This window comes from Hemiscyllium ocellatum, chromosome 19 (genome assembly GCF_020745735.1).
Source record: "Hemiscyllium ocellatum isolate sHemOce1 chromosome 19, sHemOce1.pat.X.cur, whole genome shotgun sequence".
Classification (NCBI taxonomy): Eukaryota; Metazoa; Chordata; class Chondrichthyes; order Orectolobiformes; family Hemiscylliidae; genus Hemiscyllium; species Hemiscyllium ocellatum.
In genome coordinates this window covers 40,741,277-40,760,593 of record NC_083419.1, presented here as the reverse complement: position 1 = coordinate 40,760,593, position 19,317 = coordinate 40,741,277, and the positions used below count along the sequence as shown (strand labels likewise).

The 19,317-nt window shown below is 40.3% G+C and overlaps 1 protein-coding gene across 1 annotated transcript; it reads left to right on the top strand.

The window, feature by feature from the left end:
* Positions 1 to 984: 984 nt before the first annotated feature.
* Positions 985 to 15,279, top strand: stmp1 (short transmembrane mitochondrial protein 1). The gene is made up of 3 exons (XM_060839386.1): positions 985 to 1,073; positions 9,984 to 10,037; positions 14,816 to 15,279. The coding sequence occupies exons 1-3, from the start codon at positions 1,059 to 1,061 to the stop codon at positions 14,894 to 14,896; spliced, it is 150 nt and encodes a 49-aa protein (XP_060695369.1). The 5' UTR covers positions 985 to 1,058; the 3' UTR covers positions 14,897 to 15,279.
* Positions 15,280 to 19,317: the final 4,038 nt, after the last annotated feature.

Genomic DNA, 19,317 nt, shown 5'->3' with positions numbered 1-19,317 from the left:
CCACAAACCCCAGGAACCCCATCCAGGAGAAAGATATAAATAGGAAGCAGGAGACAACAGCTTTGCTTCACTTGGAGGTCGTTACTGATAATGTTGCCTAGTCAGTGAAACGTCTGGATATCAAACCTACAGCTCAGTGAGCAAACCTACACCCTAAACCTCAACTTGAGTTACAAACCTTGCAAAAACTTTGTGAAATATCAGTATTTTTAATAGACTTCTTTGCAAACCCACCTTTTGAAGGTTTTTAATTGCTTGGCTCTGCTCTTCCATGACCGATGGCAATAACCATTCAGTGATTGAAGTGTCTAATCCCTGGAATTTTATGGAAATGTTAAGAACGAGAGGGCACAGATGTAAAATAATTGACAATAGAAAAGGGTAATACAACAAGTAAAATATTGTTCATGCAGCAAAAGATCAGGCCACTGCCTTGAAGCATGATATAGTAATTCAAAAATGAATTAAATCTCTATGAAGAAAGGAACAACGTATGCGTTTATGGAGAAAAGGCAAGAGAATGACACTAAGTGATATGCTCCTAGATAGGACAGACTGGCCTGTGTTGTAATGATTTTGTAATTGTGATCATTCTTGGAGATCTTTTCTGCAACCTCTTGAAAACAATTAAAAATGAATCTGCTGGATACTGCTTCAAACAAGTCGAATTAAAAAAAAACTACAGGACAATTAATGTAACTGTTTTAAGAGTCATTTCCTACTGGTTATAGAAATAATTGCTAAGAATTTAGTTGTTTGAGACCTTATACATCCTTTGATGAAACCACCACCAAACTTGACAACGTTATCCACCAAGATCTTATAAAAGTCAGCGGTTTCCGTACCTAACCAATAATATGTAGTGAAATGTTTCTTTCCCATTGACACTGTGCTATTGTCAGGATACTGGGACTACAGAACAGATGCTGTGACCTTCCCAAGATGGCGGCGCAGTGATCCCGCCCTTGTGGAGTGAGGGCGCGCCTGCGCATTGCTGTGCTGGGTCAGTGGAGGAATCGCGGTGGGCCCAGGTATTTGAGGTCCGTGCAGAAAGCACAATGTTGCAGTTCCTGGTGAGTGAGTGGAAACGGGAACGGTGACTTTCCTGAGCTGAAGCCGCTCTGAATGGGTGTCCGCGATGGGCTTAGGCTTAACTTTAGCTTTAGGCTGCGGCCTCCACTAACTTCCCCTGGAGTTTTCCCCAAGTCTGGTCGGTTCCTAATGATGGGCGTTAGCTGTTGTCTCCTCTCAGGCAGCTGCTCCGGGTAGTGTCAGTTCTGTGTGGGGCTTCCTCAGCCTACTTTTGTATTTACTGTAGGTAGGAACTCCTGTTAGTGTCATTCGTCTATATGGTTCACTTGGTTTCAGGGAATTAGAAGGTGTTGGCTTTGGATGGGATTTATCCGCTTGTTGCTTCATGCCGGTGTCCGTTATTCTGGCATCGTTCAAATATGATTTGTTTTTTCCAACAGCCTGAAGCTGATCTAACCAAATTATTTGTCATGTATGATAGTACATGACTTGACCATTCAAAGTTGACATTATATAAAATCAGTTTCTTTCAGTTGTTATGACGTGCACTTTGTTAATATCTACAATATTAATTATATGCCATTTGAATTCTGTGGGGTTTTTTTTGCCTGTCTGTGTACGATGATAAAAGGGTCTTATGATCGATCTTAATTGTCCCTTTGAAAAGCTGTTTCCAACTTCAGTATGTGTCTCTCACATGACCCTGGATTTTGGAATGTACCAGGCTACAACACTGAAGTGTTGACAGTATTTTACATTGGAAGATCGATGTGTCAACAATACCCAATGTATCCTCCCTGTGCTTTTTCAAAAGAATGTGAGTGGTATGATGGAATGTGAAAATAGCACTTCCTCAGTGTTTCTCTGACATGTTAGTTGAGAATTTTGTGCACAAGTGTTTGAAGTGTGACTTTCTGAATCAGGCATGAGTGCAACCAACTTAAACAGAGTGAAGTGAAAACTGATAACCCATTCAGAGCATTAAAGAATGGAAACTGAAAATGCTGGCAGTACGCAGAAAATTTGGCAATACTGCTGGATACTGAGATGGAGTTTACATTCCAGGTCATGAATTTTCATCAGACCTGATAATCTGATTGCTGGTGATCCTCCATTTTATGTCTTCTGCCATTCCTTGATCTTCGATCATTACAGATTCTTGGTCTTTCCAAACCTGCCAGTCCCTACCTTAATCATTTTACTGCTTCCCTCCTTTACTGTGAACGAGAGCGCTGGAGTTGCATAGTGACAGGCAGGAACAGCAGTTTTGATTTGCGTGTGATAAACTGAGCAAGAGGGGAGATTAGGAAGCATTGAACTGGAGAGTTAGCGGCGACAGTAAGATTCAGCCTACAGAAACCTCGAACCAGAGGATGTAAAGTAATACAAAAGATCAAGGCAGAACTGAAGCTGTGAACCAGAGGAACAGTAGTGAAGAGGAGTGAGAGTGACCAGAAGAGGCTGCTTTAAAAGGGCACCTCTTGCATCATACGGCCTACATCAAACCTAGAATGAAATGAAATCTAAAATGATGCTCGCGATGCTAAGAGAAAATACAGGCCTAACTTGTGCACAAATTCTAGACTAACGTTTTCAGAGAAACACTGAAGGGAGCTTTAGACTGTCAGAGGTGCTATCTTTCAGGTACCATCATAGCACCCGCACTCTCTTGCAAAAGCATAGGGAGGATATATTTGGCATTGTAGAGGTACCAATCTTTAAATGTAAAATATTATCAACACTTCAGTGTTGTAGCCTGGTACATTCCAAAGTCCAGGGCCATGTGAAATAGACATACAGAAGGTGGGTACAATCTCTCTTCGTAGGATATCCCCACCATCCCAGGAATCTGTCTAATGAACATCTGTTGCACTCTCTCTTTGGCAGTATCTTTCCTGAGATAAGGAGACCAAAATTGCACATAGTACTCCTTGCACCATGGTACACTCGGGTGTCTCAGTGCGTTTCGGTAATTCTGTTCACAATTTACATTCTTAGCAAGGCACACGGCCCATGGGATTTTGCACTTTCCGTCTCCTCAATATCTTAAGGCCTTTCAAGCAAAGTACAATAACTGGTCCTTATTGTGTATTTTTGGTGCTTGCTACAATAATTGTAAGTGACATGGGTCTGTCCCAATCCTCCCTCTGTATCGTAGTGATTAGCTGAACCATCTTCTGAAGATTTTGAAATGGACCCTGTTTATAATGACAAGATGTGTGAAACTCTAGGTAAAAGGGAGAAAAAAGTGCCCAACTTTTCCCTCATTCTGACAGCCATTTTGTGTGTAGCTGCATCAAGCTGTGAAAAGACCCTTTTGTATGCAAACAGCATGTATCACCATACTAATGTTCGGCCTGTCCCTGGTGTTGGAAAGGGTGAGTCTGGCCACATTGCCATGAAATGCTCCATGTAGTTGGACTGTGCCGTATCCACCTGTTCCTAGTGAGGGGAGTTCATGTAGAAAAATACCTTTGACCGTAAGTCAATGAAGTGGTGATTGTATATATTTTTCATTTTGATTAGTTTTGTGCACCTTTGTTCAATAATTGGATGTGGTCATCGCTGGCTGGGCCGCATTTCTTCCTTATCCCTAGATGCCCATGAGTGGTTGGGGGTGAGCTGCCTTCTTGATCCGCTTTGGTCCATGGGCTATAGGTAAACCTAAAATGCCCTTAGGGAAGGAATTCCAGGATTTTGACCGAGCAACAGTGAATGAGCGGTAATATATTTCCAAGTCAGGATGGTGTGTTGCTTGGAGGGGAACTTGTAAGTCATGATGTTCCCAAGTGTCTGCTACCCTTGTCCTTCTTGAAGGACATGATCGTGGGTTTGGAAGGTGCTGTCTCAGAACTGTAGATGCTGTCTATCAGAAACAAAAATAGAAGTTGCTAGAAAAGCTCAGCAGGTCTGCCATATCTGTGAAGAGAAATCAAATTCACACACCAGGCCTTGTTATCTCACAGTCTGCCATTACACACTACCTATTGTTAGTCACTAATAGTCTCTATTAACATCTGTTCACCCTTCCAGCCAGATTATTCTTGAATCTTTTGATGGTACAGTCGTTCTTCTTTCTCTCTTTGGGTTCTATCCCTACCTATGTTTACTTTTTATCCCCTCCCTGACCCTATCTTCTGCTTATAAACTGACATTTTCCTAGATACCATCAGTTCTGAGGAAGGGTCACCAGCCCTGAAACGTTAACTTTGATTTCTCTCTACAGATGCTGCCTGACCTGCTGAGCTTTTCCAGCAACGCCTGTTGCTGTCTCAGAATCTTCAGTGAATTTGTTCATTTAGTACCTGTATACGGTAGCGAATACACTCCAGTCCCTGTGGGAGAAAAGAGAAGATAGATCCTGGTGGTTGGTTCCGTGCGTAGTCTGTCGTAGTCATTTGGTCAAATGCATTGTTACTAAAACTTATAAACTATGACCAGGAATTAGCTTGAAGGTGATAAGAAAGCCCCTTCCTACAAACCTGGAATCTCACCTCTTTATTACCTCAGTGGCTGTGATGTGGAAGAGTCAAATAGTTATACAGCACGGAACTGGTTCATCTCTTGTTGAAATGTGCCTTTGCAAAGAAGGCCTGGAGAGAGATACAATCGTGTTGGTTGAGGTTCATTCTGAGTCGCTGTGACACTGGACACTGCTTTATAGACTATTCCCTGGGTGAATCTATTTGTTTTTTTATTAATCTGATGATTGAAGTAATGGACAAGGGGAGCATGAATGGATGCTCTGGATTTCCAGAAGACTTTTAACAAAGTACTTCACTTTAGCTAAAATTCAAACTCAAGGAACTGAAGGCAAATTATTGATGTAATGGGAAATTGGCTTGGCCACATGACACAGAGAAGGGAGGTAATGGGCAGATCTAATAATTAGTGAGATGTGACGTTGAGTATCCTGCAAAAATCTACATTTGGATCTCAAATATGTCATATTTATTAAGGATATAGATCGGTTAGAATGTCATGTGTCCAAATATGCCAATGACGCAAAAAGAGTCAACATTGTAAACAACATAGTTGGGCATTTAAGGGGAAAATAGAACAGGACAAAGGTGAAATGCTAGAAACAGTCGAGGTCCAAAGATATTTGGTATACAGGTACTAAGTATCACTGAAGTTTCACAAATAGGTGCATGAAAGAATCAAAATGATGAATATTGGCCTTTACACCCACAGACCTGCAAGGCAAGGTGATAGAAACCATACCTCAGCTCTGTAAAGTCCTGGTTAAATCATCTCTGGAGCAGTTCTGGGCATCACATTATAGGCAAAATATTTTGATCTTTGAGAGTTTTACCAGAGTGATATTTTAATTTCCAAGAGTTAAATTAGGAGGAGTGATCACAAACTGGGGATTGCAATCCCTGGAATATACTGTAGACTGCAAGGAATGACATGAAAGTTTACAAGATATTCTGAAAATTGATAAGGTAGATAGGAACTATTTCTGCTGGTTTTTAAGTCTAAGTGGTTATGTAAAGATTAAAAACAAAACATTTTTAAGAGTGAATTTAGGAAACACTTCCTACACATGATAAATGTTTGGAAGTTAGTTGGTTGAGAGTTGATGGTCAAACAAAAGGAGTCAGTGGAGGAGAGAGTTTGGAGAGAGCTTGCAGAATTGAGGCAGGGTAATGATAGATAGCTCCTGAGGTGATGAACAAGTAAATTGGTGAGAATGCAACAGAGTTTAGGGCAGGATAGATCATAAATAGGGCAACAAGGAAAGGGGTAGAGAGTATTTAAAACTGGAGGTAAATACCCATATGTAAAATGGGCAAACAAATTTAGATGTACTAACTAACAACTTTTGACAGTATTTGACAGAAAGGGTCAGTTAGCCCAGTTGGTAGGTCAGCTTGTTTGCAAAGCAGAGTGACAGCAATAGCTTGGATTCAATTCCTGTACTGGCTGAGTGAATTATTGTCCCTCTTAATTCCTGCCTCAGACAACTGTCTGTGTGGAGTTTGCATATTTTCCCTGTGTCTGCGTGGGTTTCCTCCGGGTGCTCCAGTTTCCTTCCACAATCCAAAGATGTGCAGCTTAGGTGAATTGGCCTTGCTAAATTGCCCATTGTGTTAAGTGCAATAGTCAGACGGAATGGGTCTGGGTGGGTTACGGTTCGGAGGGTCAGTGTGGACTTGTTGGGCCGAAGGCCCTGTTTCCATACTGTAGGGAATTTAATCTAATGTCTCTCTCGCCTGAGCCATGGTGACCCTCCAGTTAAGGAGGAGAAAGTGCGGACTGCAGATGCTGGAGATCAGAGTCGAGACTGTGGTGCTGGAAAAGCACAGCAGGTCAGGCAGCATCTGACGAGCAGGAGATTTGATATTTCGGCCGAACGTCGACTCTCCTGCTCCTTGGTTGTTGTCCGAGTTGCTGTGCATTTCCATCATGACAGTGTTGACCATCAGGTTAAATCAGCACCAGTTATCTCTCTGTTATTGGAGAACAGTCATATGGTCTGGTAAGACTTTACCTTTCAGTATGGTTGGGGGGAAAAAAAGCTTTCGCTGTGAATCCTGTGGCCTGCCAACCAGCTGAACTTAAGTCTTTAAAAAAGGCCAGAAACTGAAGAAACTGCAATGAATTGGCCCTTGCACTATAACATGTTCATGCATAAACAATAAATACAGATTCTCTTGTGTCAGTTCACCATAACCACAAGAAAATGTTATTTTATGTAATATGAATATTTTGAAAGTTTAAGAATTATTTTCCAGTACAACTTGTAATTCACCCAGTTTAAATGTGATTCAGCACTCATTTCTAAGTCTCAGCCAGGCTGTGTTTGTTTTGAGTGTATGCTGCAGTATTAGTCGTTAAACACTGCTATTGCTATTTTATTGGGAAAAGAAACTTTAATAAAGTTCTCTTAATGCTTCAAAAATTTTCATTTAAACATCAACCTAGGTTTTATGCAGCTTGTTTAATATTGTATCCCACAGTGAAGCTCTGAGTCAAAATTTTACACCACACTGAATGAGGTATTAGAAAAGCGGATTAAAAGCTTGATGAAAGAGCTACGTTTTAAAGAGTATCTGAACTAAATGTGGACAAATCGGGAGGTGTGTAATAGGAGTTCAGAGCTTAGGGCGCACACAACTGAAGCACAGCCACTCATGGTGGGGATAAGAAAATGGCTGATAGACCAGAGGAATGCTGAGGTCAGGGAGTGTTGAAGAACTGTCAAGGATTACAGAATGGAATGGGTACACTTTTTTACTTTAACAATTCTGCTTAATAAGCTTTCAAAGTTTTTAGCTCAAATTTAGGAAATTTACAACAGTAAGGTTATAGAACATTGGGAAAAACCTTGTTCCTATAAATGCTATAAATGTACTGCAGAGCAGCTAGCATTTGTAAAGGAGAAAAGTAAATCAACATTCTGGATCTATGTTATCAAGCTATACAACTGAAATGCTAATCTCCTTTTTCCTTTGCAGATTCAGCAACTTTCTAGTATATAATACCTAAAATTATGAAGAGCCCCCCCCCAAAAAAAAGGTCAGAGATTGAATCAGCTAGAAATGGATAATGAGCCAAAAATGTGAGACATCAAATCATGTGACCACAAGCTTAGTCAAAGCATTTGGTTTCAGGAACGTCATGAAGTCATAGAGCAGTACAGTATGGAAACAGACCCTTCAGTCTACCTCGTCCATGCTGACCAGGTATCCTAAATAAATCTAGTCCATTTACCAGCGTTTGGCCAATATCGCTCTTAAACCCTTCCTATTTATGTACGCATCCAAATGCCTTTTAAATGTTGTAATTGTACCAGCCTCCACCACTTCCTCTAGCAGCTCATTCCATACAAGCATCACCGTCTGCTTGAAAAAGTTGCCCCTTAGGTCTCTTTTATATCTTTTCCCCCCTCACCTTAAATCTTTGCCATCTAGTTTTGGCCTCCCCTATCCTGAGGAAAAAGACCTTGCCTACTCATGCTATTAATGCCCCTCATGATTATATAAACCTCTGTAAGGTTACCCCTCCGACACACTCCAGGGAAAATAACCTCAGTCTATTCAGCCTCTCCCTATAGCTCAAACCCTCCAACCTGGCAACATCCTTGTAAATTTTTCCTGAACCCTTTCAAGTTTCACAACATCCTTCCTAGAGCAGGGAGACTCTAATTCTTGAAGGAAGAAAATGGCAAAACAGAGTGGTCTAAGTATATAATTCCAGCACGAGGTCTAAAATGCTAAACGCGTGGGCTACCTTTTGATGGTGAGAAAACAGAAGAAAGAGATGCATGAGATGTTTTGTTGATGAAATGTAGAGTTTTGAAAGGCAGTTGTAAGACATGAAATGGTTAAGCAATATGGTGGTTTGAGACTCCTGAAGTGATTTATAAATGAAGATGATTAAGATTAGGTGTGTTGGAAGAGCGAGAGACAACATAGACCAGAAAGAACACTGGTGGTAGGTTAACTGGAGATGAGTATGGTCTCTTTGATAAGGGTGTGAATGTTGTGGCAGAAGCCAAAAAAAAGCGATCTCTGCCTTTCTGGTATTGAAGCTGCCCCTCTGTTTTTAGATTGTGTCACCAAGGGACAGTGTGTAGATGAGAAAGAGAGGATGGTAGGAAATGTTAAGCATTGGAAAAATACTGAGAAAACTATGGGGTTGGAAAGATAAATAATTGCTGGAGATGCTCTGATTGATTAGTTAAGGTAGTGCATAGAACATGGGTATCTCTCAAGCTTGTTTCACCATTTATTAGCTCAGTTTCTGTTCCTCAACTTTTTATGTTCCTTTTCAAAAAGTGATATCTAAACATAAATTGTTGTTGTGTCAAAATAGTCCCTAATCACCTTTTCATTTGGCAAAAAAAGGGTGTTTGGAGATTGCTTATCCATAATGATTAAAGGTAGTAATTACCAGGGTGGTCCTCGATTAAAATGGTTGTTACAGGCAGAAGGGCATGAGTCTCAATCACACAAAGATAGCATCTAGTCATGGATGACTAACAACAGCTTGTATTCCTATAATGCTTTCATTACTGAAAGATCCCAAGGTACTCAACAGGAGCATTGAGACAAAATATGACACTTGACCTAACATCTCTGTATGTGGTTAAAATAACTGATGGCTCAGACAATGAGAGAGGTTCTAAGGGATTTCTTGAAGAAGAAAGTGAGGTATAGAGTCAAAAGTGTGTAGTGGAGGACATTCTAGAATTTGGGACCTAAGTAAGTAAAGACACAGTCACCAATTATTAATATTTGACATACCAAGGAGACTAAGCCAGCTCTGTGTTAGGTACGTTTATTGCTCTGGCCCTTGGACTTGAAACAATGAAATGGGGACTACAGAAGTGGGATTGTTAGACTGGGTTGTGATAAATGTTGTTGTGCACATAGATGTTACAGAGGGCAATGAGGGTGCAGTTGAAACTTTAGTGGACTTCACTATTTTCTGGTTTTCTGTTCAGGTTAATATTTGTACAGCTTTATTTTTGTGCTGGCTGGCATTGGCGTAAAATGTTCCTACCCTAGAAAAAGATTCTGTAAGCAGATTTCCTGTAAATGTGAGCAGAGCTGTTTTGTCACTTATGTCAGACATTCTGACATGATTCTGTCTTCCCTTTACCAGCAATAAGCACAGAATAAGAGCCGTTGATTAACTCTTGTAATGTCATTAGCCAATAGGGCTGGGGCAGCTTCAGTGCTCGTCATTACAAAAGGAACTGTGGAACTTACTTTTTATAATCCCACACCTCTTTTTACAGCACTGTCAAAAGTTAACTTTGGGAAACTTCGCTTCCCACTAATTTCAATTCTAGATGTTTGAAGTATCATGCTCCATTAACTATTCATGTACACATGTATGCAAACATACTCAGATGGTTTAATGTTCTGCCCTATGAAAGGTATTATTTATGAACATCTGTTTTAATAACTTGTCTGTTAATGTGTTTTCTATTTCAGATAGGATTTACTTTTGGGAATCTAGTGGGAATGTATCTGGCTCAAAACTATCAGGTATGTTTATGAAAATGAATCTGTGTATTCCAGGGATAATTTTACATAAGTCAGGATCAAAGCACAGAATGCTAATGTGTTCTGGTTCTTGTATTTTTATAATGCAGATAGTTCTCCTATAACCCCATAGTTGCTTTCCCATGCGACACTGTGTTACAGAAAATCATGCAATAGAAATAATGGAGCCTATGGGAAAAACTGGGTTTGGGCGAACCAGTAAAAATCGAAACAAAATCTGTAGTTAGCCTAACATAAATGATAGTACAGTCTAAGTAAATGTTGATCTGTTGTATGATACTGTACAGTGCAATTCATCAGAATCTTCAACTGATTACTCTTGATTAGCATCTATACTTGCTGGCTGCACTACATTTTAGCTAATCTTCTGATCCCATCCAATGTTAACACTGCACAAGTCAGGGCTGAATCTTAATTTATTTCGCTAAGTGTCAGTCTTGTCAATTTTTCAGAGGGGTTCACATTGTGATGCTTGGGGATGTCTGTCCCCAAACTTGGCCTGATTTATTACCTACCCTCCTCTTTAGTGCATTCTCTCGCATTCTAGCACCATCATAACATGTACCATTTCCAAAACAACTCACCACTTACTGGATATTCCAGAATTGATCAATATCTGTGGTGCAGCAGATAAGGGTTGAGTCCGGAGCTGTCCTGCATGGTTCCTGACATTGGCCCTGGGCAGACAATGGAAAATTGGTGCCTCTCTTTGTGGGCAGGGACATGGTGATGCTGCTGATGGGGATGGGGTGATGCAGAAGCAGGACATCTTTCTCTCCCCAGGCCAACAGAGAATGACGTTCTACTGGAACCATGCCAACCTGGACCAGGATTGCCATCCAGGCCAGTGCAGTCACAACCGTCTGAAGTAATGCACAGAATGTAGGAAGACGATGAATGATCTTCTCCACTCTGCCTGTGAAAGGAAGAGAAACCGACAAAATGGGAAAATGCTCATTATCCTCTTTGTTGATACCTCACACTCTATCTCTGCTACAGTACCCACCATTTCCTGCAATACTTTCCCCACTCCCTCTCATCTCCACAAATATTTGATCCTGACTAACCATGAATCTCTTCTGCAGAGCCTACTCACCCTCTCAAGACATCTCTACACATGCACCAAAAGTAATAGCTGTCACCCACCTCTCTCTCCCTCACCCACCATGTGCAGAGTTTCCCGATTCTGACCACCCAGAGCAGCTGGCTGACCATGCTTCTTTTTTCAGGTTGTTACTATCGTAATTAGTCACTGAAACAGATTGACAGGAGTCTGCAAGTATTTTTTTTAAATATAAAAAAAGCTCTCAGTACAAACAGCAAAGCCAAGTTTCAAACTGTTCCTCAACACTGTCCTTTAACTGTTGGTCAATTCCAGTGAAATTTCACTCTTATCTCAACTCTAAATTTTTAAATTAACAGATTGATCCCAGCTTCTTGGTGGCTGTAGAGGTATTTTCATAATGCTTTTCCAAGTTCACTAGCACAAACATTTCACAATATCTTTCACGAAGCTCTTCATGAGAGATTGCATGCGCTGACTGATTATGTGATGCCGACGCAGGGTCCAATCCTCCATGCACTGTGACACCTAGTGCAGGGGACGTAAATTGCATCACAATCGCCTCATCAAAAAACGGTTCACCAATTCACAAACAGCGTTACATATAAATCGCGTTTAATAAATGTGTGTTATAGGAGAACTACCTGTATTCTAGTCAGTTATTGTTAGAAATTTATGAAATCACTCGAGCAGATATTGTGTACCTGATTTGTTTCACCTCCTTTTGGTTTGGTTCTTCATAACAATCTTTTCTGAAGATAATGGCATGAAGATAACCTGATGTACTCTGCACTCTTGACTATCTTTAAAGAATGCTCTTTATGTGAACTGTTTTCTTGTCCTATTTTCTGTTGCTTTATGCATCTATATTATTTGTTGCAACTGCACAATCAAGTTCTTGTCTTTAATTAGTTCAGTTACAATATTCAATATGAGAGCTCAGCCACAGCAAATATGAATATTTGATATTATTTATTGAGATCACAATTCATTATTAAACTTGGTATTCAGCTTTACTACTTTAGCTTGACTATAGCAGACAGTGGTTTGATTCACTGGGATCTGTACATTTCATTCAAACTAATATTAAATTGCAACCTGTTAAAAGGGGCACACTGCAAACTTAAGGTAATATGGAACCAAGAGGAACTTGTGTTTTCCTTGACCTCTTCCAAAGATTCTGTTACCGTATATTTTAATGACTAGATTACTTTTAGACAATAATCAAACAGCATGGTCCAAACCTTTAAGAGGATAATGAGCATTTTCCCATTTTTTCGGTTTCTCTTCCTTTGCAAAGTGTTTGTGATCAGAACAGAAAGCTGTTTTGACTCATTAAATGCTGCTCCCACAAACTGAGATACATAGTTGGTCTGAACCCATATTCCCAAAAACATAAGTGTACAAGAATCGATGTGCAAATTTCTATCCTCAGCAGTATGTCTAATATAGCTCAGCTCTTATTCCTGTTTACCCCATTTGACTGATTTATATATAATCTCATGTTTTTAAAAGCAAACTTTTGTTCTTTGTACAGTAATATAGTGGTCATAGGTTCCTGGCAGATTGCTAATGTCTGCAAGTTATGTTTGTTCGCAAATGGCTAAAAGTCAGTGAAGCAGCAACAGGAATACCAGTGCCTGCAAGGTATTCAATTCCTATGTGGTAATATACTCAGGCTGAGAAACTTACAAATTGCTATACTGGATATTCTTGATGTAATTTGGGTAGCCTGTAATTCCTGAATCTTGATCCACAGGACTGCCAGGCTAAGAAATTGGGATTTCCTGTTGGGGTTTCCATGCAAAATTTGAATACTCCCAAACAAATACTACATACCTCTTTGAAGATAATGAATTTTTAAAAATAGGCTTGGTTGCTTAAAGTTGAGAGAGGGGTCAAAGAAACTTGCTTCCTAAATTCACTGAAATCTTTGTTGCAAGTAGCTAACCTTCTCAAACTTAAGATTAGTTAATTCAAGGAACAGTTGGTCCACAGGGTGCAGCTTGGCCAAAGAAAAGAACGACATTTGATCTTGCTCCCACTAATCAAATTGAAGATACACTTTTAAACAGGGAAAGGAGTTATACAGAAAGTACTCAAGTTTTAAGGTGGCAGGCATTGAATAAAATTACTAAGTTATCCCCATTGTTCTAACATCAATCTTTTAGGCCATTCACTAGACCTTGTTCACAGATTTCTATTGCCTAACTTGAAAGCTGCAGTCGTATACTTGGAGGACGAATCAGCAGACCTTAAATGTATGGGCCTTTTGGGATACTACCAGTAAAAAGCAGCACAGAGTTTCACTATTCTTAGATACTTGAATCCAAATGCTTTGAACATGGTCTCTCTCACTTAAGAACATATGTATAAATGCTCTATTCATACAGAATGCATTTGCATGAAGTTAGCAATATTATCTTTGGGACTTCAGTATGTAATGTGACCTGAAATATGTAGTACCAATGAAATCACCTGCTTGTGATGGTAACTGTTCCATAGCATTGAAGGCATTGTCAAAATGGTGGGTATATTAAGCACATGATTGTGAAATTGGTAACACGGACTGCTGTGCAAGATAAACATTCATTTGGGACTTGGGGTTTTGTGTCTTGTGCTATGGGCGTGTGCTTCACAGTGCAGTTCCCTGAAAGAACGTTTAAACATATTGCAAACAGTGTGTTACAGGCTTATATATGAATAGTTCTTGAGATCTGATCAGAGTTGAAACTTTACTGTAACTGAAGTAATTTTTGCTTTGATCTTGGCTTTAGAAATTTTTAACCATAATTCAACTATTAGTATTTCATGGTAGAAATATACAAATATAACTAGCAAGCTTTACTCCAGTAGGCTAAAAATTGCACAATGCCAGGTTATAGTCGAACAGCTTTATTTGGGAGCACTAGCATTTGGAGCGCCTCTCTTTCATGAGGTGGTTGTGGAGATTAGATCATGCTCACAGAATTTATAGCCAAAGGAGTCCAGTGTCATGGAGGTGTGATATAGTAAGCAATCTTAGATTAAAACTTTAATCTTTTATAAGAACATCTTTTAAATTACATTCTTGTTAGCTCAGCTTTTTATACAATAGTTGTGAAGTCTGTCTGTGTTCCAAAGCCATGTCAGACTGACAAACTCTCTGTATAGCTTGAATCTTAAATGGATTTGTGCAGTTTTTGAGCAAAATAATTCTGCAGAAACAAATTCACCCCATAAGCGTGTGTGTGTGTGTGTGTGTATATGAGAGAGAGGATGCGTGTGTTGGTGTGAATGCGGGGGTGTACATGTGTGTATGTATGAGAGCGCTCGTGTTTGAGGAAGGGTCTGTGTGGGTGTGTGAGTATGTAAGAAGGGTGTGTGTGTGTGTGTGTGTGTGTGTGTGTATTGTGTAGTGTGACATGAACCCAAGATCCTTGTTGAGGGCATTCCCATGGATACCAAACTTTGCTATCCACAACACTCTGGTTATTGTTTGTCCCAAAGTCTGCCTTGGACTTAATTCCGTAAGGTGTCATGCAAGCTTTTCATTGACAATGACTTTGTAAAATCAGGATCTCAAACTTCCTTCAAGGCAGAATTTGTAGGCTAAACTATTTAAGTTCATTTGTAAGATTTTCTTGCCAGTTTTTTAGAAATTTGTTTATTTAGAATAGAAGAAAGTTTATACCCAGATGTATTGTTCTGTTTTCAGATTCCAAATATCTATAAGAAGTTTGAAGAATTCAAGAAGGATGCAGAAACCCGAAGAAAACCACCAAATGATGGATCCTGAGGTTTACAATGGATAATATTGGGATATCCGCATTCAGTCACAAGCACTATATGGACTGGATGCAATAAGTAACAAACTGTTTTGGGCCCATTTCAGTACAAATTATTTAGCACCAATTAAGCAATCAGTAAATTTGTTCTGAGTCACCAGTATTTATATTACTGATGAGCTATTGTTTTCATCCAGTTGGGATTTAATACTACTTTTATTTGTGTAGCCAATTTAATATTTGATGGGATGTCAATTTTAGTTAGTGGAACTAAATTGTGACTGAAGGTCTGTGCTGAAAAGCCAGTAATGACCTCATGAACTCTATGTTGACTCTGCTGTGCTGCTCTTTGTATATTGAGAACAGTGTCTTTTAATTAAAAATTACAATCTAATATAGAGTCACTGGTATTGTAACAAAATGTATTTCAGCATTGTCATTCTTTTATTTTACTTTACATAAAGAATAATGAGCTGCTTGGGTGTGAGATAAATAGAAAATTATACCATTGGTTAAGAAATCTTGAATTGATTTTAACAATGGCCATGAAACCATTGTTGGAAACATCTATCTAGCTTCCTAATGCCAGGTTAGGGAAGGAAATTTGACATCCTTACCTATTCTGGCCGATAGGTGACTTCATGCTCTAAACAATATGATTAACTCTTAACTGCCATCTGAAATGGCCTAGCAATTACTACAAAGTCTCAAAAAATAAATGAAACCGCTTCAACTATTAATATCTTAGGCACCAGATGTGACAATAGCAAATACAGCCCTGTTGAACTGTAAAGACCTTCTTAACAACATCTGGGAGCTAGTGACAAAATTAGGAGAGCTGTCTCACAGACTAGTTAAGCAACAACCTGACCTAGTCATTCTTGCAGACAATATCCCAGACGGCACCACACCCATTCTTGGGTATGTCCTGACCTACCTGTTGGCAGTATAGTGGTATACAATTAGGAAGGAGTTATCTGAAAGTCCTCAACACTGATTATGGACGCCATGAAGTTTCATAGCACCAGGTCAAACATGGACAAGGAAACCTTCTACTGATACTACATAACACCCTCCCTCTGCTCATGAATCAGTGCTCCTCTATATTTAACCTCACTTGGAGAAAGCACTGAGGGTGGCAAGGGTAAAACATATACTCTGTGGGGGAATTTTGATGCCCACCACCAAGAATGGCTCAGCAACAGCAGTACTGACTGAGATGGTTTGGTCCTAAAGGATCTAGCTGCTTGACTCTGTCGTGGCTGGGGAGAGAGCCAATGAGAGGGAAGCACGTGCTTGACCTTATCCTTACTAAGCTGCCAGCTGCAGTTGTATCCGTCCATGAGTATTTGGTAAGAATGACCACCGCACAAACCTTGGGGGGATCAAGTCTTGTTTTCACATTGAGAATACCATCCGTTGTGTTGTGTGACACTATCACTGTGCTAAATGGGACAGATGTCAAATAGATCTAGCAACTCAAGACTGGACATCCATGAGGTTCTGTGAGCCATCAACATCAGCAGAACTGTACTCCATTGCAATCTGCAACCTTGTAGCCCGGCATATCCTCCACTCAACCATTACCATCAAGGTGGGGGATCAACCTTGGTTCAGTGAAAAGTGAAAGAGGGCATGCCAGGAGCAGCACCAGGCAAACCAAAAAATGAGAGGTCAGCCTGGTAAAGTTAACCACACCAGGTAAAGTTAATCACTTGCATGCCAGACAACATAAGCAGCGAGTGATTGGTAGACCGCAACCAACAAGTCACCTTTAAACTCTGCAGTCCTACCACATCCAGTTGTGAATGGTGGTGGACAATTAAACGAGTCACTCAAACAGGAGGCTCCACAAATATCCCTATCTCAATGATTGAGGGGCAGGGAGGGTGTGGTGGGAGGGGAATGGTTGAAATGTTGACGAGCATGTAAGTGACATTGATTAGGCCTGTTTTGGAGTACAGAGTTCAATTCTGGTCTCCCAGCTATAGTAAGATACTGTTAAACTGGAATGAGTGCAAAAATGGTTTGCAAAGATGTTGCTGGGATTGGAAGGCTTGAGCGATAGGGAGAGGCTTAATAGCTTGGGGCTACTTTACCTGGAGTGTTGGAGGCAGAGGGGTGACCGGGGAGGTTTAAAAAATCATCAAGGATAGGGGTAAGATGAATTACCAAGGTATTTTCCCAATGATAGGGAGTCCCAAACTAGAGAGTATAGGTTTAATGTGAGAGGAGACCTGAGGAGTAACATTTTCACACAATGGGTGTTGTGTCTGTGGAGTGAGCTGCCAGAGGAAATTTAAAAGGCATCTGGATGAGTACATGAATAGGAAGGGTTTAGAGGGAAATCAGCCGACTGCTTACAAATGGAACTAGATTAATTTAGGGTATCTCGGCGCAAACGAGTTGTACTGAAGAATCTGTTTCTGTGCTGTACAACTCTATAATTCTAAAGTGTGATGTTGAAGCATTTGCAGCACTTGGCAAAAACCTGTCTTGGTGCATGGTGTGTTTCACCAGGGCCATTCAGACCCTGACCTAATCACAGTCTTGGTTCAAACAGACAGAGGAGCTGAATTCCAGCTGAGAGGTGAGTGACTGTCCTTGACATCAAGGCTGCATTTGATAATGTGTGGCATCAAAGAACCCAATCAAAACTCAAGTCAATAGCACTCAAGGATAAGACTGTCCCATTGGTTGGAGTCATAGCTAGTACAAAGGAAGGTGGTTGGGATGGTTGAAGGTCAGTCACCTCAGCTCCAGGACATCACTGCAGCAGTTCCTCAGCTTAGTGTCTTAGGCTGAACCATCTTCAGCTGCTTCAGCAGTGATTTACCTTCCAACAAAGGTCAGAACTAGGGATGTTCACTAATGCTTTCCTCAATGTTCAGCATAGTTTGCTTAGAAACTCAAGTAGTCCATGTTCAAATGCAACAATGCATAGACAATATCTAGGCTTTAGCTGAAAAGCAAGAAGTAGCATTTGCACCACATGAATGCCAGGCAATGATCATCTCCAATGAGAAGATCTAACTCTTCTCCTGTGATGTTCAATGGTATTATCATCACTGAATATCCTACTATCCACAACCTGGGGATTACCACTGGACTTGTCATACCAAAACAATGGCTACAAGTCTGAGGTTAGGATACTTGTAGTGAGTAACTCACCTCCTGAATACCATCTCCAAGGAATAAATCAGGAGTGTGATGGAATACACTCAGTGACTGGAGGGGTACAGTTCCAGCAACACTCAATCTTGACATCTGAGATAAAGTGGCCAGCTTGATTGTCAACAATCCACACTATCCACCATCATGTCCAGAAGCAGCAATGTGTACACGGTACAGAATGTCCTGTGCAAATTCACCTTAGACAGCACCTTCCAAGTTCGTGATCACTTACGTCTAAAAGGACAATGATTGCAGATACATGAAAGAACACAATCACCATCTGTAAGTTCCCCTCCAAGTAACCCATTGTTCTGACTTCACTGTCCTTCTCTGTTGCTGAGTCAAAGTCCTGGAACTCCATCCTTAAACTGTATTGTGAATGTACTTGCAGCACATGGACTGTGGCAGAAGAAGGCAGTTCACCACCATCATTGTGGGCAAGTAGGGATGGGCAATAAATGCTGCCCTGGCCAGTGACAAAATTTGGCCCTTTTTTTCCTAAACCTTTTCTGGCAAAAGTTTTTAAAAAGGCCAAATTTCAGCTTCCAGCACAGGAATGACCTATGAATAGGCAAGTTGTTCAAGAGTAAATGTGTATTGTTGCCATGCCAAAGCATAACATGATAAAGAGATAGTGTCCTGACATACTGAGTAAACCTCTTTAACTTCTCCATCATCTGAAGGAAGGCACCCCCCCCTGCAAAATAGCTAAGATATAGGAAATTACTGCAGATGCTGGTCATCTGGTCTGGCTTCACCTGTGAATAGAGAAACAAAATTAACACTTTGAGTCTAACGAATCCAGTTTGGAAGAATAGTCCTTGGACTTGAAATGTTAATTCTGGTTCTCTTTCTGCTAGACTTGCTGAATTCCTTCAGTTCCTCATTTGGACAAATTCTCCCAGTGTTACTTGCAATACTGTCAACCCACTTTTCTGTTCCCTGTACATCTACAATTTCTTGGGTAATGATCCCAACATGCAGCAGAAAAAAACAAAAGTTTAAATTCTCCTCCACAGAACATGCTGCTTAGTCTTTGAGGAGTTGCAACAACATAAATACTCTCTTTCCACAGGGATCCCAGTAAACCTCCTCTGATTCCATCTTTGATCCAATCTATTCAGAGAATATTTAATATTTATTTGAATGAGATGACTATGGAAATGTCCAACAAGTGTCTACCTTTATTGTAAAATGTTCTTTGTACTTCTGATGCACTTCCTTAGTAGTAAAGCAGCAATCTTTTAACTATGTGAAT

Coding starts and splice junctions, on each gene's coding strand:
- stmp1 (XM_060839386.1), top strand. Junction 10,038..14,815: donor ATCTGGCTCAAAACTATCAG/GTATGTTTATGA, acceptor TTCTGTTTTCAG/ATTCCAAATATCTATAAGAA.